At 47.3% G+C, this 26287-nt stretch overlaps 4 protein-coding genes across 4 annotated transcripts; all 4 read left to right on the forward strand.

Moving 5' to 3' along the window:
* The first annotated feature begins 1203 nt into the window (after window positions 1-1203).
* LOC307088562 (apolipoprotein D-like) lies at window positions 1204-9588 on the forward strand. Its single transcript, XM_079754496.1, has 5 exons — window positions 1204-1347; window positions 4830-4945; window positions 5208-5329; window positions 6927-7012; window positions 8459-9588. Exons 2-5 carry the CDS (start codon window positions 4832-4834, stop codon window positions 8686-8688), a joined length of 552 nt encoding a protein of 183 aa, XP_079610622.1. The 5' UTR covers window positions 1204-1347; window positions 4830-4831; the 3' UTR covers window positions 8689-9588.
* A 44-nt stretch (window positions 9589-9632) lies between these two features.
* otos (otospiralin) lies at window positions 9633-11247 on the forward strand (the record flags this gene model as incomplete). The annotated part of the gene is made up of 4 exons (XM_079754497.1): window positions 9633-9766; window positions 10091-10152; window positions 10725-10751; window positions 11060-11247. The coding sequence occupies exons 2-4, from the start codon at window positions 10098-10100 to the stop codon at window positions 11245-11247; spliced, it is 270 nt and encodes an 89-aa protein (XP_079610623.1). The 5' UTR covers window positions 9633-9766; window positions 10091-10097.
* Window positions 11248-12098: 851 nt separating this feature from the next.
* cops9 (COP9 signalosome subunit 9) lies at window positions 12099-15572 on the forward strand. The gene is made up of 3 exons (XM_079754510.1): window positions 12099-12250; window positions 12812-12884; window positions 15337-15572. The coding sequence occupies exons 1-3, from the start codon at window positions 12188-12190 to the stop codon at window positions 15372-15374; spliced, it is 174 nt and encodes a 57-aa protein (XP_079610636.1). The 5' UTR covers window positions 12099-12187; the 3' UTR covers window positions 15375-15572.
* A 1111-nt stretch (window positions 15573-16683) lies between these two features.
* On the forward strand, window positions 16684-25482 carry and1 (actinodin1; the record flags this gene model as incomplete). Its single annotated transcript, XM_079755047.1, has 7 exons — window positions 16684-16698; window positions 17524-17617; window positions 21497-21541; window positions 21825-21970; window positions 22329-22715; window positions 23246-23500; window positions 24307-25482. The coding sequence occupies 7 exons, from the start codon at window positions 16684-16686 to the stop codon at window positions 25480-25482; spliced, it is 2118 nt and encodes a 705-aa protein (XP_079611173.1).
* Between the last annotated feature and the right edge of the window lie 805 nt (window positions 25483-26287).

Raw genomic sequence — 26287 nt, forward strand, 5'->3', positions numbered from 1 at the left:
AGGATAAAAATAATTCAGCAGAGGGTAGGACGTGTAAACCAGAGGGGGGATAATCCCCACCATCCCCACCGGCAAATCGCACCCTGTATATATATATATATATGAGAGAGAGATTTCAAATAAATGATTATGAACTAATTATTTTGTTTGTTTTTTGTGTGTTATTTTTGTTATCCATAGTTGTATGCTAGATGGACACACACACACACACACAAACACACACACGCACACAGATGCCCTTCTAAGTGAGAAAACACAACACAGTGCCCTTGCAATACACGAAAAAAAAACTATTTAAGAAAATGCATGCCCCGCTGTCTCCTCTACAAAGTTCCCTATGGGCAAGCTTTCTCAAAGTCGGTGCCATGACGACAGACAAATACTTTGATACGATTTAAAGGTCTATAGTTTTCTTTTGCGTTTTTGTCATTGAGGTTTGGTTATACTTTCAACTGGATCATCTAATAACATGAAACGGCCAGTGCGCAACTGCACACACTCATACACACCCACCGAGAAGGAGGGCGCGTAGGGACACAGAACAAAACCCATCCCTGCGTTCCAACACCCATACTGCCATACCATTTAGCATGTCAGGAAAATACTTAGTATGTCCCAATCAAGGGCGTAGGAACCGGGGGGGACAATATCGGAGACAGGCGCATTTGTCCCACCTTAAAATTATACCCGATCTGTCAGGTTTCCGATATGTGTCCCCCCCAATGTTAAACTCAATCCTACGCCCCTGGTCCCAATACATAGCGTGGAAAATGCAGTATTCCGAAAATACCAGGATGGTGTGGTACATCTGATCGCATTTCGCAGTATTCAGCATACATACGACTGCATGCTTTTTGTCTGTTCTGCCCCACGATCCTCTGCTCTGTGATCAGTGAAATCACCTGTGGTATGTCTCAATTGTTATGCATACTGTGTCCAACAGTGCGTACTATGTAAGGGTAGCTGCATTATGATGTGTGTGTGTGTGTGTGTGTGTGTGTGTGTGTGTGTGTGTGTGTGTGTGTGTGTGTGTGTGTGTGTGTGTGTGTGTGTGTGTGTAACCCTACAAGTACAAATAAAAAGTATAGGATTTAGAACGCTGCCAGTGGCCGAGTTCCATAACTTGCCTCGCAGATAGGGGGCGATGTTGTCACGGAATGCGCATGTGACGGCACTTTCGCTAATTTCTGGCACAGTGCTGACTGGAGTGCGCAGACACGCGCGTATCTTCAACACTTGCGCTCTGTTTGTTTGCAGCAGCGACAGCGCACTTCGCCTTGGATAGTCTGCGAATAACTGACCCTTTTATTAAGCCTGCCCATCTTGGACGGTTCCTGACGGCTGGAGGTTGGTGAAAATATTTAAAAAGCACGTTAGGTCTTTGCCATTTTGTGGTTGTTTAGACTGTCAACATAGACTGCAGGTTGTTAAGGCGAGTTTGAATCCAAAATATGTGATCCGTAAGCGGTGTTTTATGTAACATAACATTTTATTATATTTTCTTTCTTTTTTATGTCTTTTTTCAAAACCATATGTTACACAGTGTAGCCCTTACCGAGTTAATCCTGTAGTTCTCAGACTAATTTGATCTGCAACGCCATAATAAAAAATAACAGAGCTAGTTATTATGCAACTAACACAAAAATCACCTAGGTTAGGCCTGCACATAGGTCCCCAACTTGTAAACCCGAAAAACGAGTTGAGCGACACAGAGGTCGAAACAAGGAGAATTCCAAACCCAGATGTCACAGAGTTCAGATCTCTCACGTACATGGGTCCTTGCCCCGTCAAAAGCAGGCTAAAGGTTGTCCAATGTTTTTAAAATTAATTTCGTTGTGTTTTCTTTGCTCTTTTGTAATGTGATGGTATTAATCATTACCCTTTAAATCTGACTGATATGCTGTTATTTTAATGTTATATAATGTTATGTAGGGGAGACCGGGTATGGTTGTAACACAGGGTGGGTTGTAACACGACCAATTCCACCAATCAGGGATAAGATACGAGCCATCGGACAGCTTCAGTCTCCTCCTCTGCCCATTTTGATCACTCGCTGAAATATTCAAATAGTTGGCGCCATTTTTCCAGGAGTTACGAGAGAAATCCAAATGTTGAGGTAAGAAAGTAATTTTTCATTTTATTTATTTTTGTTTTCTAGTACTTTTACCGTTGTAGATAAAGTTGTATGAGTCATATCAGGTCAAACTATAGTTTCTCTAGCAAAGAATGGTGTATCTCTCCCTTGCTAATGTCAAAGCACCATGCTAATACAGCTAGCTTAGTAATGGATGACAGGGTGGGGTAGGTTGTAACGCATGTTTTGAAAGTGTTACAACCATCCCCTTACATACAAAGTCAATTTTTTTTTGATTTTAATAATTCTACAGAATGCCTAGAACATGGGTGAGGAAGACTGATCGTGGAGTGGATGCCCAGATATTGAAAAGAGCAGCAGAGGAAGTTAACAATGGAACATCTGTCAGGGCAGTGGCAAAAAAGCATGGCATCTGCCATGTTACGCTTAATAGATATTGGAAGAAGTTTAAACTTCTTAAAGGTCAGGGATCCCAGGACCTTCCTCGGGTTGGATACAACAGTCCAAACAAAGTCTTCAGCAGGGAGCAGGAGGATCTATTGACAGAGTACATTAGCCAGGCAGCTGATATATACTTTGGGCTAACTCCACGCGAGGTAAGCATGATAGCTGAGAACAGTGTAGAATAGGCAATTTTTCAATGTTTGTGAATGATAAATAAATAACATAAAAGCAGGTAAAATAAAAAAATGAATAAATACCAACATATGAATTTAGACAATCAACAGAAATGTGTGTCCTAACTCAGACTTCCTTTTATGCTTTTGCATAGGTCAGAAAGTTTGCATATTAGTTAGCCGTGAGTTTTGATATAAATCATCCTGAAACCTGGGACAATAAGCTGATGGCGGGGCCTGACTGGTTCAACAGTTTTCTGAAACGACATCCCAGACTATCTATTCGGTGTCCACAGGCAACAAGCCTTTCAAGGGCCACCTCCTTCAACAAGACAAATGTTGAGCGCTTCTTCAGTCGCCTGTCGGAGGCAATAGAAAAGAACCGCTTCGATGGTTCTGACATCTGGAACATGGACGAGACAGGCGTCACAACTGTGCAACTGTTTTGCTCGTTGATTTTTGCAAAGGTCAGGGCATTGTTCTTCTGACCTTTCCACCACACTGCAGCCATAAGCTCCAGCCACTTGATCGCAGTGTCTTTGGTCCATTTAAGAAAATGGTGAATGCGGCCAGTGATGACTGGATGAGGATGAATCCAGGCAAACCAATGACAATTTACAACATTCCAGGGATCGTGAGGAACGCCCTACCCACGGCCGCAACGCAAAGGAATATTCAGGCAGGCTTCCAGTGCACAGGCATATGGCCTTACCATCCGAACATCTTTCAGGACAGTGACTTTGCGCCCTCCCAGGTCACCGATTGTCCTGACCCAGCTGAGGCTCTCCTGCCACCAGGCTCCTCACCTGCTCACATGCCGCCAGGCTCCTCACCTGCCCACCTGCCGCCAGGCTCCTCACCTGCCCACCTGCCGCCAGGCTCCTCACCTGCCCACCTGCCGCCAGGCTCCTCACCTGCTCACCTGCCGCCAGGCTCCTCACCTGCTCACCTGCCGCCAGGCTCCTCACCTGCTCACCTGCCGCCAGGCTCTGCTCCTCCTCCAGAGATGCCGAGCACCTCTGGGTCCATCTTAGGACCGTTCAGTCCAATAATAATTCAGCCATTTCCGAAAGCATGCCCAAGAAAAGTAACAGGCAAGGGTAGGAGGAAGAGGCGCTCCGAAATCTTGACTGATACACCAGTTAAGCTGGCGTTGGAAGAGGAGGACCGGCGAAAAGGAAAAAACATCAAAATTAAACTCTTTGGGGGTGATAAAGGAAAGAAGAGGAAGGTCAACAAAACTGCCAAGAAAATGGTGAAAGCTCAGAACTCCTCGTCAGAGGAGGAAGAAGATTTTTGTGTGGTCTGCATGGAAACCTTTCGAAATTCCAAATCCAAAGAGGTGTGGGTAAAGTGTGTCCTATGCAGCTTTTGGGCCCACCAGGCATGCACTCCAGGTCTGCCCAATTTTATTTGTCACCATTGTGATTCAGATTAAGGATTTATTTAATTTGTTTGTTAGAGAACATGTTGCCCTGTTCTAAAAAAAAACAACTGTTCAGCTCTCGCTCTCAAGAGACACAAATACACACACACAACGTATAAACATTATGCTTTTTATATTTTGTTCATAACATTAACATAGCCTACGCTACGATTATATTTTTTCTGTACACACACACACACACACACACACACACACACACACACACACACACACACACACACACACACACACACACAATGCATATGTCACTCTTCACTTCCAATACAGTTTAAGAATATTTTGTTTGGTGAATCTATTTTCAAACCCTGTTGTTTATGGTTATAATTAAATCGGCATATCAAATGGAGTAACATTGTTTTTTTGCATTTTGTCTACCTGTTACAACTTACCCCAGTAGGTGTTACAACCTACCCCGGTAGTGGGGTAGGTTATAACAGAGGTATACATTGTATTTGTCATAATCTCACAAATTCCGTGATATAGTTGAGGAGATTTAAATGGTTGCCACTTGTAGTAGACAAATGTGGGTACATTGCCTAAAAGCTTCAGAACTGTAGCTTTTAAAAAAATGGTAGATTTAGGTGCTGAAGAAAAAAGTGTTACAACCATACCCGGTCTCCCCTACTGATTTTATGTAACCACGATTTCTCTTCCTCCTGGGCCTGTGAAGCTATGACGTCAGTGGTGTTTCTCATCTTGCTGGTCCTGCCACTGGTCTCCTCCCAGTCCTACCACTGGGGCGCCTGCCCTGACCCTAAGATCCAGCCCAACTTCAACATCGAGAAGGTACACACACACACACACACACACACACACACACACACACACACACACACACACACACACACACGCTTACCTACATCTTAAATGTGGGGGCTTAACAATGAGTAGTTGAATCGTCTTTGATTGCTAACTGTAACAGGTGTTTCATCAAATATTCCCCTCCACTATTTGGGACCAAAAGCTGTGTGATTACCGCAACGCATTAGCGGATAGATCGTGCACTACAGAAAGCTGTGATATAAACGCTGTTGATGTGGGCCCGCAGTACCTCGGCACCTGGTACGAGATCGAGAAGCTGCCGGCGTCCTTCGAGAGGGGCAAGTGCATCGAGGCCAACTACAACACGCGCCCTGACGGGACCATCCAGGTGCTCAACTCTCAGTTCTAGTAAGTCTCATCACAACCCTTTGCAGCGCGTCATTCAGACACATCCCTCTAAGGCCCCGTCCACACGGGCGAAAACTCTCTTTTCCCCTCCGTTTTCCTTTGATGCGTTTTAGGGATATCTCCGTAAAGACGGACTCATTGCGGAAAACGCATCTAGCTGTAGAAACTCTGTAGTACATGTTCAAGGCCACGGTGTGCGCTGGTTTTCCACCAATAAAAGAAGAAGACAAGGTGGAGAAAGCAGTTTTTAAACCTTTTAGAATGAGCAGAAAATACTTTTTAATGTACAGTTAGTAATTAAATTTACCAAGGGGCTTTAAAGCTACAAAAATAATACAAATCAAGCAAAACAAATTTCACGGAACTCTAATGTTGCCGCCTGGTGGGGGTGGGGTGGGGGGGGGGGGGGGGGGTAGATGACGTCATCGTTTGCATATCAGGCGTCCACACGAATCCAAACACAAACGCATAGGGCCGTTTTTACCTGATCCACCCTGGGACCTGGTTTAAAAAAAGTGTGTTTTCGGCCACCGAAAATGCCGGATCCGTCTGGACGGTCAGCCCAAACGCACAAGACGTATCAGTACATTTACTTTTCCGAACTACAAAAACTAAAAGAAGAATCAAACATAAGGTGTAAAAAGCCCACAATAAATACAATAGTCTGTATTTCTCTTTTCTTCCTGTCATGTTCTCTCTCCACTCTCTCTGTTTGCATGCTGTGTTCATGAGTACTGCAAGATAGTACTCTAGTCATACAAGCTTTAATCTTATACACGCAAATCACACAAGAAAAAAGGACAATGAAAACAATTCAGCACAAACTCATTTAAATGAATCTTCTCGAAGATGCATGTCATTAAGTAGCAGTTAGGGGCGTCTTGCCCATGGTTCTTTACTGCGGGAGAACACAGATACCACTGGACTAACACCCCAAAAGCTCTGTGGGAAACAAATGAACAAATATCTCTGGGTTGGCTGATGACTGGGGGTTTTTGTTTTAAAAACTCTGCTTCAGTCTGTCGTGCGGTGACTGTTAGAGTTCCCAGTAGAGGGACAATGAAATGTCTGTGGGATATTTGGCTGATTCTATAGAAATCACCTGACTGGGGAAACAAACAGCTATTCTCTCTCTGTCTCCGTCTCTGTCTCTCTCCATTATTTCGTTATGTATTCTAAAAAGAATGTGGTGACATCCACCTACTGTTGGTACATTCATTCATGAAACTGGACAAAGCATTTAAGAAGAATATATATATCCGGTGTATTCAACCGGTATTTGCTTTCTATCTCTTGTTGTGTCTTTTTCTTGATGGGAATGTGGGAATGTCATAATGTATAGGCTTACATGGTCCTGACTACACATTATTCCTTAAGTGAAGAATTAAACTTCATCATTAACCATTTAGATAATAATAAGATAAGAGTAATGATAATAAGAGTACAGCTCTACACCTAAAGGGAAAATAGGTAATCCAATCATTATTAATTAAATATATTGATAATCTCTCTCTCTCTCTCGCCCTATCTCTCTCTCTCTCTCTCTCTCTCTCTCTTTCTCTCGCACTGTCTCTCTCTCGCTCTCTCGCTCTCTCAGTAAGCAAAAGTTTCGGACAGTGGAGGGCACGGCGGTGATCCCGGACCCCAGAGAACCGGCCAGGCTGAAGGTCAGCTTCTCCTACTGTAAGCCCCCGCTCCGTCTACCTCCGCCACGTGGTTCTCATCACCCATAACTCATCAAACATCACCACGTCACCCGTCACCCATCACCCATCACCAATCACCCATCACGCATCACCCATCACCCATCACCCATCACCCATCACCCATCACCCATCACCCATCACCCATCACCACCTCACACGTCACCCATCACCACCTCACACGTCACCCATCACCCATCACCACCTCACACGTCACCCATCACCACCTCACACGTCACCCACCACCTCACCCATCACCAATCACCCATCACGCATCACCCATCACCCATCACCCATCACCCATCACCCATCACCCATCACCCATCACCACCTCACACGTCACCCATCACCACCTCACACGTCACCCATCACCACCTCACACGTCACCCATCACCCATCACCACCTCACACGTCACCCATCACCACCTCACACGTCACCCATCACCCATCACCACCTCACACGTCACCCATCACCCATCACCCATCACCCATCACCACCTCACACGTCACCCATCACCCATCACCCATCACCCATCACCCATCACGCATCACCCATCACCCATCACCACCTCACACGTCACCCATCACCCATCACCCATCACCCATCACGCATCACCCATCACCCATCACCCATCACGCATCACCCATCACCCATCACCCATCACCCATCACCCATCACGCATCACCCATCACCCATCACCCATCACCCATCACCCATCACCCATCACCCATCACGCATCACCCATCACCCATCACCCATCACCCATCACCCATCACCCATCACCCATCACCCATCACCCATCACCACCTCACACGTCACCCATCACCACCTCACACGTCACCCATCACCCATCACCACCTCACACGTCACCCATCACCACCTCACACGTCACCCATCACCCATCACCACCTCACGCGTCACCCATCACCCATCACCCATCACCCATCACGCGTCACCCATCACCACCTCACGCGTCACGCATCACCCATCACCCATCACGCATCACCCATCACCCATCACGCATCACACATCACAATCAACCCGTCACTCATCACTCATCACACATCTCACATCGCCCATCAACCCATCACTCATCACTAGTCTGGAGAGTTTAATGTAAAGGGAATAGAGTTCAAGTGAGAGTTCATTGTTGTTGTTAAAGGCATAGTTGAAATGTCAGCCATAATAACTCAAAACTAGTCAAACGATTAGTAAAACCAGCTAAACTGGTTGTCGCGCGTGTGTGTGTGTGTGTGTGTGTGCGTGTGCGCGCTTTACATAGGCAGACAAACAACAGAAACCTGACAATCATTTTGCGTGTGCGTGACGCATCACGCAAACGCACCCTATTCTCCCCATCCCGTGAGGTTGCTCACGTCACTGCCTCCTCCTCCTCCTCTGTGTCCCTCCCCTTCCCCTCCCCAGTCACGCCCTACGCCCCCTACTGGGTGCTGACCACGGACTACAGCACCGTGGCGGTGGTGTACTCGTGCACGGACATCCTGCACCTGTTCCACATCGACTTCGCCTGGATCCTGAGCCGCTCGCGCTTCGTGCAGCCCCAGACCGTGCAGTACGCCAAGCAGCTGCTGGCTGGAGAGGGCGTGGACGTGTTCCGCATGAAGCCCACCGACCAGATGGGCTGCAAGAACTAGGAGGAGCAGGGGCACGCACACACAGGGATACACACACACACAGACACACACACGCACACACAGGGATACACAGACACACAGACACACACACACACACACAGGGATACACAGACACACAGGGATACACAGACACACACACAGACAGACACACAGACAGACAGACACACACACAGACAGACACACGCACACACAGGGATACACAGACACACACACAGACAGACACACGCAAACACAGGGATACACAGGCGTACAGACACACAGACAGACACACAGACACACACACAGACAGACACACACACACACACAGGGATACACAGACACAGACAGACACACACACACACACACAGAAAGACACACACACACACACACACAGACAGACAGACAGACAGACAGACAGACAGACAGACAGACAGGGATACACAGGCATACACAGACACACAGACACACACACACAAAGACAGACAGACAGACAGACAGATACACAAACACACCAACACAGACACACAGATACACAAACACACCAACACAGACACACAGATACACAAACACACATACATAGTGACACCCACACACAGACACACACATCCTGGACCGGTTAATTCCAACTTGAATGCCCTTTTTTATATTTTCTTGTGTATTTGCTTTGATAGGTTGTCATGATAATCGTCACATTTTGTGTTCCAACCGCTTAATCTCTGTTTCATGCATAGTAAAACCAGCCCAAACATGTTATCACTTGGAAACTTCATATAGGGAACATTGTTAATTCAATGGCAGCGCTTTGCTAGAACTTTGCTACAATCATATACCTCCTATTACGATGTTGCTTATATATAGTATCACATTTTCACTAATCTTCAATTGAATATGAACAATTTAAAATAAAATATCCTTTACCGTCTTCTGCGTGTTATTTCTTCGAAAGTGAGAGAGGGATTGAATGAGAGAGGGAGAGGAAGTGAGAGAATGAGAGAGCGAGAGGGAGAGAGAGAGACCATAGACCCAGCTCTCAAAACCTGAACCTCACATCCACCTCCAGACGGCACCAGACCTGCCTGCCCCGAGAAGACCTGAGACGGTAGAGACCTGACCGCTTCCAAACGAACCCTTCCATACGATACATTAAGGATACTAACGGCATGAACACAGATGTGACTCAGAAACATCTCTGCTCTCACTTCTAACTCACGATCATGTTTTCAGGTTTTGTGCGGTTTGATTTTGTGTGTATGATTTTAAATGTAATTTTTAAATCGTTTTTTATTTGCCTTAACTGAACAACACCAAAACATTCTTAACAACTTGGCACTGATGGCATATCGATATAAGTATTTAACGTGGGCATGTATTGATTGAACACTTTGCTGATCTTGTGGTTATTTTTGTGTTTCTGGGCCAGCAGGTGCACAATGAAGTTTTTGTTTTGTCTCGCTGCTCTCCTCTGTGCCATCGGATGCCTCTGCGGTGAGTTTTAATACCAAATACAACAACTTTTCCATACTGAATAATATGACCGTTGCCCCAGTGTTTCCATATAATTCAATGATTATGAAGATATTTAATTTAGCCGTTTGGGTTAAAGTAAATCATTGTTTTCTTGGGATTATTATAGGATCATTTCGGATTATTTAAATCAATATTGATTGAGTGAGATGAGTTAGTGGGTTTATGATGGTAATATCAGAGTATCTATATAACACTGTTTGCGGAAACACATTGAGTTTAAAAGCATATCAGTGTCTTTTATGGTGAATGTGCACAAGGAACAGTCTGTACCTGTTTGTGTCATGTATTCCTTCTACACACACACACACATACACACACACACACACACACACTAACCAATTCACTGTGTGTGTGCGAGTTAATTTATGTGTGTGTGTGTGTGTGTGTGTAAGTAATAATATTTGAGGAAGAACCGGGTATTGCGGACTCCTCTGGGAGAGACAGTTTTCCGGACTTTCAATCCCGTCTTTGTATACTGAAGGCAGCAGGGATACTGAGGAATGTTAAATATCTCTCTCCTCTCTCTACAGAGGCTAGAGTCATCGTACCAGAAGGAGGTACAACCGCTCCGAATCTAACTTCCACACTATCACTCACAAGTCTTACTAAATATATCTGATATCTAATGATGGGCTATTATTTACGTTGCCAAACATCAAAACATGAAATACTATTGCAGTAGCAGTAGTAGTAGTAGTAGTAGTAGTAGAATTGTTATTGTAAGTGGTTTAATAATATCAAATACTATTTTTTTTATGCCTATTTGCTAGCATCACTAATGAATCATAAACTTATGAACACAATCCTTTGTGATTGTTACAACCCCTTTCTGTCTGTTTGCACGTTTGTCGACTTGGACCTGAAGTTCCGTACGACGAGCCCCCGGCGGTTCCCTACTGGCCCTACTCCACGTCCGACTTCTGGAACTACGTCGAGTACTTCAAGTCCATCGGCGCGTACGAGCAAATCAACGAGATGGCGCGCGTCTTCTTCGCGCACCAGCACCTCGGGAACACGCTGGGATACGAGACCAACGAGGGGCACGAGCACTGAGCTCGGACACGAGCGCTGAGGACGGACCGGAGGAGGAGGAGGTGGAGGAGGAAGAGGAGGATGAGGAGAGGTGGAGGAGGAGGAGGAGGAGGAGAGGGGAAGGGGCGGGGGGGGGACGACGACGACGACGACGTGGAAAGTTAACCCAACGGCTGTTAGGGTCGGTTGTGATGTTTTTATTTGTAAAAATATATATGTAATAATGTAATGGTTTAAATATTAAAGTGAAGTAGATTTATCTTTATGAATCAAACGTAGGATATGAGTAGGACTTAAATAAAAAGAGAAAAACAATGTATTACAATGTAACTAGCAAATACAACTATTGAAATAGTGGTTAGTTGAGCATTTCAATGTTTTCCAGTGTAATATAGGCCTATATGCAACGACATAAATATACATATATGTGTTACTTATCTGGCATAGATTAACTATGTCCCATAGTATCATATGCATTATAAAATAAACCTTTTCTGTGGAATTTCATTTGTGGCTTTTTTTCAATGCGTTTTCTCCATAACTTTTCTATACCTAATTTTTCAAAATATTTCGAACGATCTTATTCGCCGGAGGACAGTTGGAAAAAAAAATGGGGAGGAGAAACACTTTAGGTATTAGGTATAGAAAGATTATGGGTGGAATAAAAAATCGAGAAAAAGGAAAAGAAAGGTGATGGATAGAAAATAATTTTCTTTGGAAAAAGAAGTTACAGAAAAAAAATGTAGAGAATATAAAATCGAGAAAACGGAGGGATAGAAAAATGATGCGAGAGTCTGACTCCACCGCGGACCGGTCCTCTCGGCATCGGGCTCCGGGATCCAGCCGGAGGTTTTTGAGTGTTACACCCGACGGCGCCGCTTTGTTTATATGCTCTGATCGACCGAGTCAACCTCCTCGACATAAACTAAACACAGTTAAACCGGATTAACTGGACGGCGCCATGAAACCAGCGGTGGACGAGATGTTCCCCGAGGGCGCAGGGCCCTATGTGGACCTAGAAGAGGTTCGTTCCGCCATTCGGCTCTGTGGTTCGCTGATCTAAGGCTAAGCGATGCATAAACTGGAGCTCTGAGGTTATATCAATACAATCACAATCCAACCACATGTTGTCCATATGTTGATCAACGTCATATACTCTAAACTCGTGGTGGGTTCGGGGTACCCAAACAGACCTTTCATGTGTTTACGTCAGGGTTAGTGTTGGTGTAACCACTGAGTTCATCTCCGCACTGGGGTTCAACCTCTGGGGTTCCACGGCCCCAAAGGCCTTTGAGGCGAACCCATATGGCTATCCCATTAAACCCAGATGAAGACAGCAAAAGCCCACTTGTACAATAAACCTAGTCACTAGCAATGTTTGAGTAGCAGTGGACTCCCAACACATCCATTGAGTTAGGCCCGTGTAGGCACACAGACTTCTAGATACCAAAGTCTTCATTCAACACGAAATGGATGCTTAGATTATGTTTATTTGATGTATTTGAATTGTATATATTTAGTGTATGATACTTTCTATCTTGCCGAGGAAATGTTTTAATCTGTGTGCTGTACCTCTCTCCCGCAGGCAGGGGGCAGCAGCGGTCTGCTCATGGACCTAGCTGCCAATGAGAAGGCGGTGCACCTCGACTTCTTCAACGGTGAACCACATTTCTTTCTTTCTCTGCAACATCTGCTCTGCGTCCTTGTTACTAGAGGCAGGAGCTGGACATTTACTCTTCTCAAACATTTGGATGCACTGTTAAAACCTGCAAGAGCCCAGAAAAGTGTAACCCACAATTTTGTTAATGTGCAGTTCAGTTAAGGTTTAATTTAAGTTTGCTCAATTGAACTAATTTAACCTAAACAACGATGTGTTGTGTAGAGTTTTGTTGTATTTCTTTGAATTGCCTACATATGTCAACACCAGTCAAACTTTTTCTAAGGACCTACTCCATTAATGCTCAAAGCCAGGCCTGTAAACACACATTTAACCAGCAGGCACACACACATACACACGCACACGCACACATGCCCAAAACCCTCGGTCATGCAAACTCGTGCACAAACAAACTTGTACTGTGTGTGTGTGTGTTTTTCCAGTCCTGCGGTGAAGATAACAGGCACTGCCGTTAATGACCCAGAAAAGAGCTGATCGGTCAAAAAAAGTAATGAAGAGGGGGTGTAGAGAGAGAGAGAGAGAGAGAGAGAGAGATGGGGGAGACGTGCAGAAAGGGAAGGGGGAGGGTTGGGGAGACATGGATGTACATAGACAGATGGGTCGGTACTGGGTGAGAGAGAGACAGAGAGACAGCGCTAATGAGAGGGAGAGGGGTAGAGAGACATAGAAATGAGTTGGGAAAAGGAGAGAGAGCTAGGGGGAGAAAAAGGGAGGGAGGGGGAGAAAAAGGGAGACGAGGGAGGTACGGAGGTGTGTGTGTTTGAAGGGAGTTTTATTGGTGCTTTCAGCCCGAGACCCTGCGGGACACTTTGCCAGTCAGCCACTTTGACCACACTTTAAAACACGCGCACGCACACACACACACACACACGGTCAGAGCTAAGGTACCCAAGCGCAGGGCGTTGAGGCAGGCCACTGAGCTAAAGGAACCTGGCTTTGAACGAACAGGAGAGAACCGGATGGCGAGATCAACAGGGAAGGTAGACGAGCAGGTTGACGGGTAAAGGTGGAACTGAAGACCAAAGGTTAGGCAACAGCAAAACGCCAGGAAGACACTCCACTAGAATCCACTGTTGTCCGGGGGCGTCACTGACATGGAAGGAAAACCAGACGACCTGGAGATGGGTTGAAGTGAAGCCAGGGTAGAAGCACTCCCTGGTGACAAGATGATTGACCGCAGGTGTGGAGTTCACTTTGCTCGATAGCTGGAGACCACACGCACACACACACACACACACACACACACACACACACACACACACACACACACACACACACACACACACACACACACACACACACACACACACACACACACACACACACACACACACACAGAGGGAGTCGGAGGCTGTGCCTGCACTACATCCCCGTACATCAATGCTATAATCCCGTTTTACTGATATCAAGTAACAGGCCACGGGTACGAGCTCAGAGGTTCCAGTGGGGCGTTTGATTCGTGCGCCGACCGGCCCTGGCCCCCGCCCAGCCCTACAGGTCACCACCGGCCCCTGTGGACTGGGGGGATTAGGGCAGCGGCCCCCAGCACCGGGGGCCCGCTGCTCCACTGTCTCCTGGATGATTACTTTCTGGGCCAATTGAACTCCACCCCCCCACTTCGCTTCCTTCTTCCGACAGCACCATGACGACCAGCGATAAACAAAGTTGAGAGGGAGGCAAACGGATGATGGAGGGCTAGAAGTAAGACAGTGAGGAGGTCGAATTAGACAGATTGTCTGCTTGCTTTTATTTAGTGTGAGGCGACATTAGGTTAGTCACTGTAGAGTCGGAGGCAGTCGGTCATCACTTAAGTGTTTGCACTGTTTCAAGATTCAAAGGTTTTTATTCGTCACATACACATGCAGGATATGCGAAAATGTTTGTGTGACAAACCCGGTATTATCTGTGCTCAAAAAAGATTAAAATACTATAGAATCAAATAAAATATAATACAAGTTTTAACAAATGAAATAAAGAACATTATAAATGTGTGTAAAACCGAAACTCGATAAACAGGGAGATGTATGTATTATGCAATATGGCCAGGGTTTAAGTGTCAAAGTGCAGGGGGGGGGGGCGTTGTCCAGTGGTCCGGTATCACTAATTGACCGAGTTCAGGGCAATGATTGCCTGGGATTCCCTGTCGTTTGTGGAGGTAAAATGAGAAGGTGTGGATTATGATGTTGCGGTATTAACGTTGTTCATTTATACCTCTGTCTTGTTGCTTTAGATGTAGCTTGCAGTGTTTGGCATAGGGCTCCCTACAAACACTGATGTTTCACTGATCTTTGACTATATCATAGCATTTGTGGGGCCAGTCTTAACCTTTTTTCTTCTTTTGTGGTGTCTGTCCTGTACTCTCCTGTGTGTGTGTGTGTGTGTGTGTGTGTGTGTGTGTTTGTGTGTTTGTCATATTCTGCTCAAATCTGCAGACTTCGAAGACCTGTTCGACGATGACGACCTACAGTGATGACGCCATCGGAAACGCACCTCGGCCTCCGGCCTGTGTGTGTGTGTGTGTGTGTGTGCGTGTGCGTGCGCGACACGTGTGTGTGTCGTGCACTTTGTGTGTGTGTTTTTGTGTGCATTCACAACCATAAAACAAAGCGACAATTATCCAAACCTTCTTGTTCGAAACTTTGCTGAAATAAAGATTCATTTTTTCTAACCTTTTTGTATTTTTCGAACTTCTTTATTCCTAGAGGAAGAGCAGAGAGAACCAGGTGTGTGGTTGAATTCTGGAGATCCCAAACATTCCGGCTCGGGAGCAAATTATGAGTATGCTTCATGTCGTTTTCGTGTTCGAATCCGCTCATCCGTCGGGACAGGATTGCAGGTTAGCCGTAGCGGCGGCGAAACACCTGTTAGCCCAACGTAATTACACACACACACACACACACACACACACACACACACACACACACACACACACACACACACGGTGGACGCTGACCACTTAATGTTTAGCTTGGGCAGGACGAGGCAGGAGAATGTGCTGAGCCGACAAAGGCGTATAAAAGAAACGGCAGAGATTAAGGGTGTTGACATCTGGAGACGCCGGTTGTGGTCTGATCAGAAACCCCCTATCCTGGTCAACAGCCACAGGGGAGGAATCGACTCTTTTCAAGCCGAGAACCAGGCAGCTTTAATGTGTTTTTCTGTCCCATGTGTTTTTCATGGGGGGCCTTGAATGATCCAGAGTGGTTATGTCTGTTTATTATCCCCGTCAAAACAAAATCTGCATCATTGTATCGCCATAAACCCTTGTACTTGTTGCCAAGTTTCATGTGCTGGCAACCCTTTAACAAGAATAACAGCAAAATAATACATAATAATAATATGGGTAAGCAAAATTACCCTTTCCATAACTTTTGGGTGATCATGGATCCAAAGAAATTCCCAAATTAACACACATCTGTTGCAGTATTGGTAAAGCTGGCAGATTTACCCCAAAACCAGGCAACAGCGGGCCCAGCTGATTAACATTTACTAGAAGCAGGCAGGAAATGCTGAGGAGAAAAGCGCTGTGTGTGTGTGTGTGTTGGGGGCCTGATCCAGTAATTGGATATTGGTTTCTTAATGTGTTGTGCATTAAATCCAGAGTGTGGTTACTCAGGTTACAGTAAGGTTTAAAATAAAAACCAAAAGCAAAAATACAATACAACCACAGCAGTTTTACACCTTTACTAGCAGTTTATTATAATTAAAGAACAAATTCTCTAAATCCTATTATTCACGTTCAATAATGATCAAATATAACTTGAACTTGCTTTCATATAATGATAACCGTCCAAGTAACTCTACCTTCTACTTATACTATTGTTAAAATAACTATTATTATTAATCAGGAGACAGAAGCAGTGAAACGTTGATGGATTTGGAGCTTGCTCCGAAGTGTGTGTGTGTGTGTGTGTGTGTGTGTGTGTGTGTGTGTGTGTGTGTGTGTGTGTAAGATACTGGCAAGCCTGAACACAGTTTAACTGAGGAGGGAACTGTAGTTTATGAAATTCCTCCATGTGTAGACCAGCTGTCACTGTGTGTGTGTGTGTGTGTGTGTGTGTGTGTGTGTGTGTTTTGACAGTACGAGTTCCCCTTCATTAGTTCTTTCTGTTTTCCTTCTTTCTCTTCTCATCCTTTATTTATTGTGTGTGTGTGTGTGTGGAGGATTAACCGTCAGCCAATCACAACATGAGTCACTAACTTTAGATTTCTCCTCATCCCTCTCTTCCTCTTTCTTCTCTCTCTCTCCACGTCTCCATCTCTCTGCTCGGCCCCTCCCACCTTCCCTCTCTTCCTGGCGTTAATTACGGAGGCTCCTAATTGGTCAAAGTCTTTTCTTTTAAGACTCATCCACCAATGGCGTTCCACGTTAGGACGCCCCTTGGTTTTCGCACAGGAGATCAAAATAGGTGTGTGTGCTGTTCTGTGTTGTTTTGTGTGTGTGTGGGTGTGTGTTACCAGTAATCAACAGTGTGCGTGTTGCGTGTGCATGTGTGTGTGTTGGATGACGCGTCTGGTTTAAAACCTGCCCTGTCTCCCCCTGGCCGGGCAGACAGTCAGAAGACCATCTCCAGGAACGGGTCTCTCCTCCCAAACACAACGCGTCCCGTCCCTACCAGGGTGGACCAGGACCCCCGCCCTGCGTTGATCCTCGGAAACGTCCCGCCAACGCCAACGCCAACGCCCTCTGGACCCACGGAGCGCTGAACACAGGTGAGAGAGGCTCCGCTCGGAGCCAGAGGCAGCTGATACCTAGCCTACCACTGAGCAGATTTGGGGGTAAGGGCTTCTTGCTCCGCAATGACTGCAGGTAGAGTCCAGACCTCGAGGTTGCGGTCATGATAGTCTTTACCCTTAGGTACCCCTAATGTGTGCCTGCGGGAACCCTTGAGCAAGATGCCTAAACTCTGACCTGTTCCTTAATGAAATGTGTCTGAAGATATTTCCTGTAAGTGGCCTCGGCTGTTAGAAGGACTACATAATAGCTGTAAATGGGATCGAACCTAGAACCTTTGTGGCGGGAGTCACCCCTGACGACCTCCCCTGCTCCAGGCTGTATGAACTGCACTTGAGGAGGTAGGAGCTTGGGTCAATTTCAGGTACTTGCCGGGCTCTCAAGTTCAGGTTGAAGTACGGTTGGAACACGTGCGACACCTGGTGCTTTGTTACGGCGGAGCTGTGGCCACAGAACATGTCGGTGAATACTCGCCAAACCCTCTGGTCCTTCCAAAGGTTCTGCAGACCTCATTAGAGGCTTTAACCGGGAGTTTAATGAAACCAAAGCAACCAAATGCAGATAGGTTCTGCATCCCCTGTTTCTATTGCAGGGAATTCATGGATTGTTGACGATTATCGGTTATACGTTTATTTGCATTCTTTCAAAAAAGGCGCTATCTTGATCAATCATGATCAATTTGTCAGTATAAATACTGATCTATTTATTCTAACTCTATTATCTAATTCTACCTGATGAGGTAGAGCTGTTCCTCCTCAGAAACGACCGGGTGTTTTTGACTTCTCTATCACTGTCGACGGGTCTGTTCAATGGTAAATGATGATGTGGAGGTTAGTTACTCGTAGATGTGAACAGGGCTGGTGTGTGTGTGTGTGTGTGTGTGTGTGTGTGTGTGTGTGTGTTCCTGCAGGAGAAGGAGGAGGTGAAGCCATGGCTGGAAGGAGAATGTCTGTCTCCTGCATGTTCCTCGCAGGGCTGGTCGCAGTGCTGCTGATGCCTGGTGAGTACACACACACGCGCACACACAAACACACAAACACACACGCACACACACACACACACACACACACACAGACAGACACAAACGCACGTGTATACAGACACACGTATAAGCACACACGTACGCACACGGACATGGCATGCACGCATACCCACACAAACACATACATACAGGCACACATGTACACACTTGCACGTACACGCACACACAAGCACGTTCAAGATGTACATGTACACATTTGTGTTTATGTTCCCAGTCCTGCAGTAAGGGTTACTGACATGATTGTTACTGACCCAGAAAAAAACGTCATGTGCAATAGATCACAGTTAATGATGTTGAGCATTTTGTAGCTGCATTATGAACTTGTCATAGATAAACTGCCATTTGTGTCATAAAATGTATTTATCAGTTTATTATTACCTGAGAAATTTCTGTATACAGTAGATATATGTCAGATTAGAGACAATTTCACAAACTTGAACAGAAGCAATATTTCAAAAGTGGCAAGTACAAAGCGTAATACATTTTATAACAAGACTTCTAATGACATCTTAGAGGAGTTCATTAAAGATTGACATCAAAACTTTGAGCAACCTCTTTGTTGTTATACCACCTAAGGTGTCTTCTATGTGTCGAGATTCAAGATGCGTTTCGGTGCGATTTCAAACTCTTTGAGTTCTCCTCTAAAACAGTTGTCAAAGTTCGGAACATAAATCGAATTCCCGTCAAGGTTGAAATCTGGTTGGCTGACATTGTTTAGGGCGGGAGGTGACTGAGATGATAACTCACAACGGGAGGCCAACTTCTCGTTACAATTCATCTCCCCTCCCGCTGGCTTTCAGCTTGATCTTGTCATCACTTGACATATAAAGGCTTGTGTGTGCGCAAGCTTGTGTGAGTGTGTGTGTGTGTATGTGTGTATCTGTACTGAGATCCGTAGGGAAAGTCATTATAGGGAAAACTTCTCTGTGTGTTTCTAATAAGGAGAAACACAATAAAAGTCTGTTTTTAAAGAAATTGCCTGTCTCCTGGTTACAGATGGGGGGGGGGGCAGGCAGCAGTAAAGACAGGGGGAGGAAGAGGTGGGAATTACAGGGAGGGGGGAGGGGGGTCAACTCTGAGCCTTAACTCAGCGCTTCTGGTCTTGTAAAAGATTATAACCTGTCAGCAACACACCCCCGTCTCCTCCTCTCTCTCACACACACACAAACACACACACACACACACACACACACACACACACACAGACACACAGACACACACACACACACACACACACACACACACACACACACACACACACACACACACACACACACACACACTGCTTCCAGATGTGTCCGCTGATGTTTTTCTCTTTACAGGCTTGTTAAAAACCATCCAGCAGCCTGAGACAGCAGCCAGTAGGGCGACTCTACCTCCTCACCTCTGTCTCTCTCTCTCTCCCTCCCTCTCTCTCTCTCTCTCTCTCCTTCTCTCTCTCTCTCTCTCTCTCTCTCTCTCTCTCTCCCTCTCTCTCTCTCAATTTCAATTAAATTCAAAAAAGATTTATTGACATGAAAAATAAACGTTGACATTGCCAAAGCAGGTGAACAATTAGGACGGCAAAGTATAAAATGTTAAATACAAAATATATATACATCAAATATTAGAATATTAAATCCTCAATATATAAAAAGTAAAATGTGGAATACTATAAAAATTCCAGTATCGCCTATGAACAGTCACAAATCTCTCTCCCTCTCGCTCTCTCTGTGTTTGAAACAGACACTTTTACTGTGGTCTTTAATGCTCCATGCTTAACCTTGACGATGGTGTTAACACTTTACACAAGTCTCTCACGCTCCCGCTGTCCTTAATCTTTCTGCTTCCCCAATCTCTCTCCTGTTTCTCACTCTATTTCTCTTAGTCTCCCTTTCCTCCATCCATTCTCCTTCCTTGTTGCCTTCCAGCCACCTCACTTCATTCCCTCTCACCCATCCTTCCTTCCCTTCCTCTCCTCCCCCATCCTTCTTCCTTCCTTCCCTCCCTCCTCCTCTCCTCCTTCTCTCCTTTCTTCCTTATTTACTTCAGTAGAAGATAAATCGTTCTTTTGTTTTTTACTGAATACTTTGGAGTCTTGCGACCTGAAGATTCTTCAAACACCTCATTGCTGTTTTCTTCCACCCCCCCACCTCCAAACACACATCTCACCCACCTTCTCCTGCAAAGTATGAGCAGCTTTCCCCCCTGTGTAGATGAAAGGAGCAGAGATGAATCTGTTGCCCTACTGGGGGCAGGGTTGAACTGTGTGTGGGGTAGTGTGTGTCTGTGTGTGTATGTTTGTGTGTGTGTGTGTGTGCAACCCTAGACAACCCTGAAACACACATATCCATCCATCAAAGTCCACTTCCCCACACTCAGACACACAAGTATCCATCAACGAATAGCATCATCAGTCCCTTCATCCGCACACAAACATCACTGGCTCACTCAACCTCTCACTCACCCACCCCCTCAACCTCTCACTCGCACAGACCCGGTACACTAGGGGCCTCTGAGCTCTCCAGGAACGCTGCTCAGCGTGGAGTTCCCCAATAAAAGTACAAAGGGCCTCAGAAGTCCGTCGCTCTGGGCTAGCCCCATTACCCTGCCAATTACACTACCTGTGTGTGTGTGTGTGTGTGTGTGGCAGAGAGGCGGGTCCTTGATGTTTTTATTAAAACCTTGTTTTTTATGACATTTTTAAAAATGTGTTTGTGATTATTTAAAGTAGTTAACTCCGTAAAACGTGTACATTATTCCATGACGGGACATATTGTATGGGTATTGATTTATTCGGTTGATTTTGATGGTTATGTTTGTTTTGTCCTTTCAGATTTATCGTCCGCAGGGCCTATTGGAACCAAGACCAAGGGAGAAGGTAAATATATATATATTATATATAAATATGTTTTATTATAACTAACATGAGGGTGTCTTTGTGGGTGTTGGTGTTTTTAAAACCTGCTGCACGAACTACTGAAGAAACATTATCATCTTATGATGTTAACACCAGTCATGCACTCTCACTGAAGAGTGTCGTTGTCGCAGGTTGATCTCTCCCCAAAAATGCTATACAAATACAAACAACCTGACCTGGTGTGCGTCGTTGTGTGTGTATGTGTGTGTGTGTGTGTGTGTGTGTGTGTGTGTGTGCGTCCCAGCGGGAGCTAGTCTCCAGGAGAGGGCAGCAGAGCAAGCCTCCAGCAGGCAGCTGGTGAGGAACAGGAGGAACATCAGCTGGTACAAGCAGCACGCCGACTTCTGGAGCTGGTACAAATACTTCACCGACAACGGGAACCAGGAGGCGGTGAGGCCTCCTTATGTGCACGCACACACACACACACACACACGTACATACGCACGCACACACACACACACACACACAAACTAGAACATGCACTCAAATACAGAAATACTGACCTGCATGCACACTCAATAATCACACAAGCTCACATACACATGCATACATGCACGCATTTGAACCTGAACACACACACACACTCGCCCGAGGACCTACCTACTGTATTTATTCTTTGATCCTGATGAAAGTCCTCAACCCCTTTTGCTCCCTGCTGGTTTCACCCTCCCCCCCCCTCCCCCCTCCTCCCCCCTCTCTCCTCACCCCTCCTCCCCTCTCTCCTCACCCCTCCTCCTCCCCGCTCCAGGTGCAGGAGCTGGACCGGATCTACCTGGCCTACCTGCAGAACAAGAACCGTGCCGAGGGCCGCCGCTCCTACAAGGCCTACCTCAGCCACCTGGGGGACATCTACAAGTCCTGCGCTGATTCCGAGGACCCCAAGTGCGTGGCGACCTACACCGCGCGGCCCACCCCTGAGCCCCCCAAGCCGGCCCCCGTCAAGACCTGCGACCCGACCAAGGACGCCCACTGCCTGTACGCCGCGCTGCTGCAGGGCAAGAGCCCCTACCTGCCCCTGGTGCTGCCCGCCGCCAAGGGCCCCGCCCCGGTCTACGCCCGCGGCCCCGCCCCCGCCAAGAACCCCCGGTCCGGGTACTACTACTACTCCCCGTCCGTGCAGCCCTTCCTGACTAAGGTACCCCCCCTTCCCCCCCATTGATGGTACCGGTACTGTAGATGTCGTTCCTGCTTATGTGAGGCCTTTGTGGTTTGAAGGCTTCCGTCCAAGAATCCCTGCCTTGCCTTGAGGCAGGGGTTTAGTTCATTGCTGATTGTAGTTTCTGACACTCTTCGGTTCTAACCGAAGAAGGTACTGGGTTCGATCCCCGTTGTCCACAGTAGAGACGAGTGCAAGATGCCTTACCCCCACCCCGCTCCTAAATGATATGCAACTAAACATCATCGTCATTTCATTGGATGACAATTATCACCGCACTTGGATTCAAGGCCACACAATCCTTGCTAAGACATGCTTAAGCAATTAAATAAATTACAGCAATTAAAATAATGAACTGATCTCATTGCCTGGCTACCAATAGGCCTTCTCGGTGGGGGTCATGCTAGGCTGGCTAACTTCCCGTTGCCGCTGATACGCCTCGCCTCGCCAGCAATAGCCCCGGCGATGGGCGCCTTGCTCACTTCCTCCTCGGCCCCGCCCCCTCACAGGAGCAGAAGGCGGAGCTTCTGCGCATCTGCTCTTCGGAGGACGTGGAGTGCCTGCAGTACCACCTCAAGGCCGCCTTCGGGTACAAGCCCGCCGCCGGACCCCTGCCCTCCTACGCCCACCTGGGCTGCGACCCCAAGAAAGACCCCGGCTGCCAGCCCCAGCTGGTGCAGAAGGCACCCTCCGGGGTCTACCTGAAGTACCCCAACTGCGACCCCCTCCGGGACCCCCGATGTGCCTACGAAGCCGCCCTCTCGGTAGGAGCTTTCAATTCAATTACACTACATTTTATTTGTATAGTCTTTACACAGATACCGTCTCAAAGGGCGTAACAGGAGATATATTTGATTTATTTTTCTCGGTAGGAGCGTTACTCTTATTGTTCTTCATTGATATCTGTATTGAGTTGTGTCATTATTTAAGGGCAAGATCATCGGTAAGAGCTTTCAATTTAATTCAGTTCAATTTTATTTGTATAGCCCTAAATCACAGGTACAGTCGCAAAAGGGCGTAACAGGAGATATATTTATGCCACATTTATGAAGAAACTCCCCTAGCTTTTTGCTTTGTACTCTTGTTGTTCTTCAGTGATACCCATATTATTTTTGTGTTATTATTTAAGGGCAGGATCGTATAGTGGTCACGGTGTTTGAGTTCGAGCCCAAAGAGGGATTCTGTTCAAGTTGAGCCAGATGACCCAGCCCCTTACCCTCTAATTAATGACTAAAGTGACCTACAGCAAGACAAAAATATTAGTCTTACTATAGGTCAGATTGGGTTTAGCCTCGTGAGATCATCCAGATTTTGCGAGTTCACAATCTCGTGTAGTCAAACGTGAGGCTTGCTGCCTCACTTTTCTTCTTCTCTTAATTCTCTAATGAGTCATTTGCAAGATTACTCAATCTGTACTGTGACGAAAGAAGTGAAGAGTGATCGAAGGCCCAACCCATCACTCAAATCACCCGACCCGCACCGGAACACGGCAAAACGTCGGCTAATGTGTTTTCCTCTGTTGCCTGCGTTTATTGATCGCTAACTCATTAGCCCGTCCCGTCCCATCCAGGCGCCCCGTGCCCCCAACCCCCCCGCCCGCGCCGGCCCTGGGTCCTGCAACCCCATGACGGAGGAGGGCTGCAACCCCCTCACCGCCACCAAGTTCGCCAGCCCGCCGGAGAAGTACCAGGGCGAGCAGCAGGAGGAGGCCGCCTCCGCCGCCGCCATCCGCGCCGCCCCGGCGGAGCAGCGCAGCGACCCCTACGCCATGTTCCGGGACGCCTTCGCCCACGCGCACGCCAACAGAGCCCCCGACCCGTACGCCATGTACCGCCGGGCGTCCGCTCAGGCTAACGACCCCTATGCTGCGTACCGTCAGGCTAGCGCCCAGGCCCCCACCCAGCCCCCGGCTAACGACCCGTACGCCATGTACCGCCAAGCTAGCGCTGCCTCACAAGACAACGACCCGTACGCCATGTACCGCCAGGCTTCAGCGCAAGACAACGACCCGTACGCGATGTACCGCGGCCAGGCCCCCTCCCAGCCCCCGGCTAACGACCCCTACGCCATGCTGCGCAACCTCATGTCTCAAGCCCAGTCCAACGACCCCCACGCCCCGCGCACGGCTGCCGCCGCCGCCGCCACCCCGGAGGCCGACGCCAACGACCCCTTCGCCGCTCTCCGCGAGGCGTCTCGCCGCGCCCAGAGCCCGTACGGCGCCCGCCAGAGCGGCCCCGCCCAGCCGGAGCAGCAGCAGCACCCCCTGGGGCCCCCCGGGAAGACCAAGGAGGGCTACGACTGCTACATCGGCTACGACCGCGAGTGCTACGCAGTCGCGGCCGCCGAGCGGCGCGCCGGCCCCCGCCCCCACCCTGCCGAGCCCTACGAGCCCCACCTCAACGCCGACGGCTCCCGTAACGGCGTCATGGAGCCCACCAACCCCGACTGCGACCCGGAGTACGACCGGGACTGCCGCCTGCGCCGCTACGAGCCGCGGCAGGAGGCCCAGCCGGAGACGACGCAGCACGCGGAGGAGGAGGAGGAGGAGGAGAGCTACCGCCAGGGACAGACAGAAAGCGAGCTGGAGCCCTACCAGAGCGGGCAGGAGGAGCCCTACATGCCCTACCCCCAGCAGCAGGCCCCCCAGGGCATGCCGAACTTCCAGGACATGTTGAGGGGCTACGGCGACCAGTTTGCCGAGCGCGGAGACCACCGGGCGTACGCAGACGACTACCGCCAGAAGTAAACAAACACTCACGATATGTTTGAAAGGATTGGACACAAAACCACAAGCAGTCCCGTACGCACTGTAGCTTAGCATGTGCCTGACGAAAGCCTCATGGATCGGATGCGTCTATCGCCGTCCAGTCTTACCGGATTTGGGACACAGGGAAGAGTGGGTAGACTAGGGAGTGTCTGAGCGAAACACACACCGCTAGGTCGTACTCGATACATCGTCTGCGACAAGCAAACGTGTACAGATGCAAGCATTCGGTGCTAAAACAGAAATGAACACTCAAGAACATATAAACATGAATGTGTACACATTACTCAATGCTCAATTCACTCAAATGCACCTGACAGGCATGCATACATGTACATACGCCTGTCGTCTGAAGACTCCTCAAGCAATGCTTCAAACTCATTCTTCTTCCTCCGCTGGAATATATAGTAAGCCCGCAATCACCCTTTAGCTTCACTTTTCCACTTTGCAGTAAAAAAAAGTGTTTGTAGTTATAGATCGATGATGGAATTACTTAAAGATGTTTTGTTTGTATTGTTTTTTCCACTTTGAATGTTTTAATAAAAGCTTTAGACAATGGTTTTCCTTCTCATTTCATGCGGAAGATGCTCCTTGTTGCAAAATCTTTTTCACACATAATTGATGGATGAATGCAATCTCTAGCACTCGTGTTATGGAATAAAAACCAGCAGCAGTTCCTGAGCTGCCCACCAGGGGGTGTGAGGGAGCAGATGTATGCAAGCAACGAAAGGGTACTAGGTCGGAAACGTTGCACCCTTTACTAAAATAAGACGGTGATTTAGAGCAA

This window comes from Pollachius pollachius (assembly GCF_949987615.1).
Source record: "Pollachius pollachius genome assembly, chromosome: 17".
NCBI lineage: Eukaryota > Metazoa > Chordata > Actinopteri > Gadiformes > Gadidae > Pollachius > Pollachius pollachius.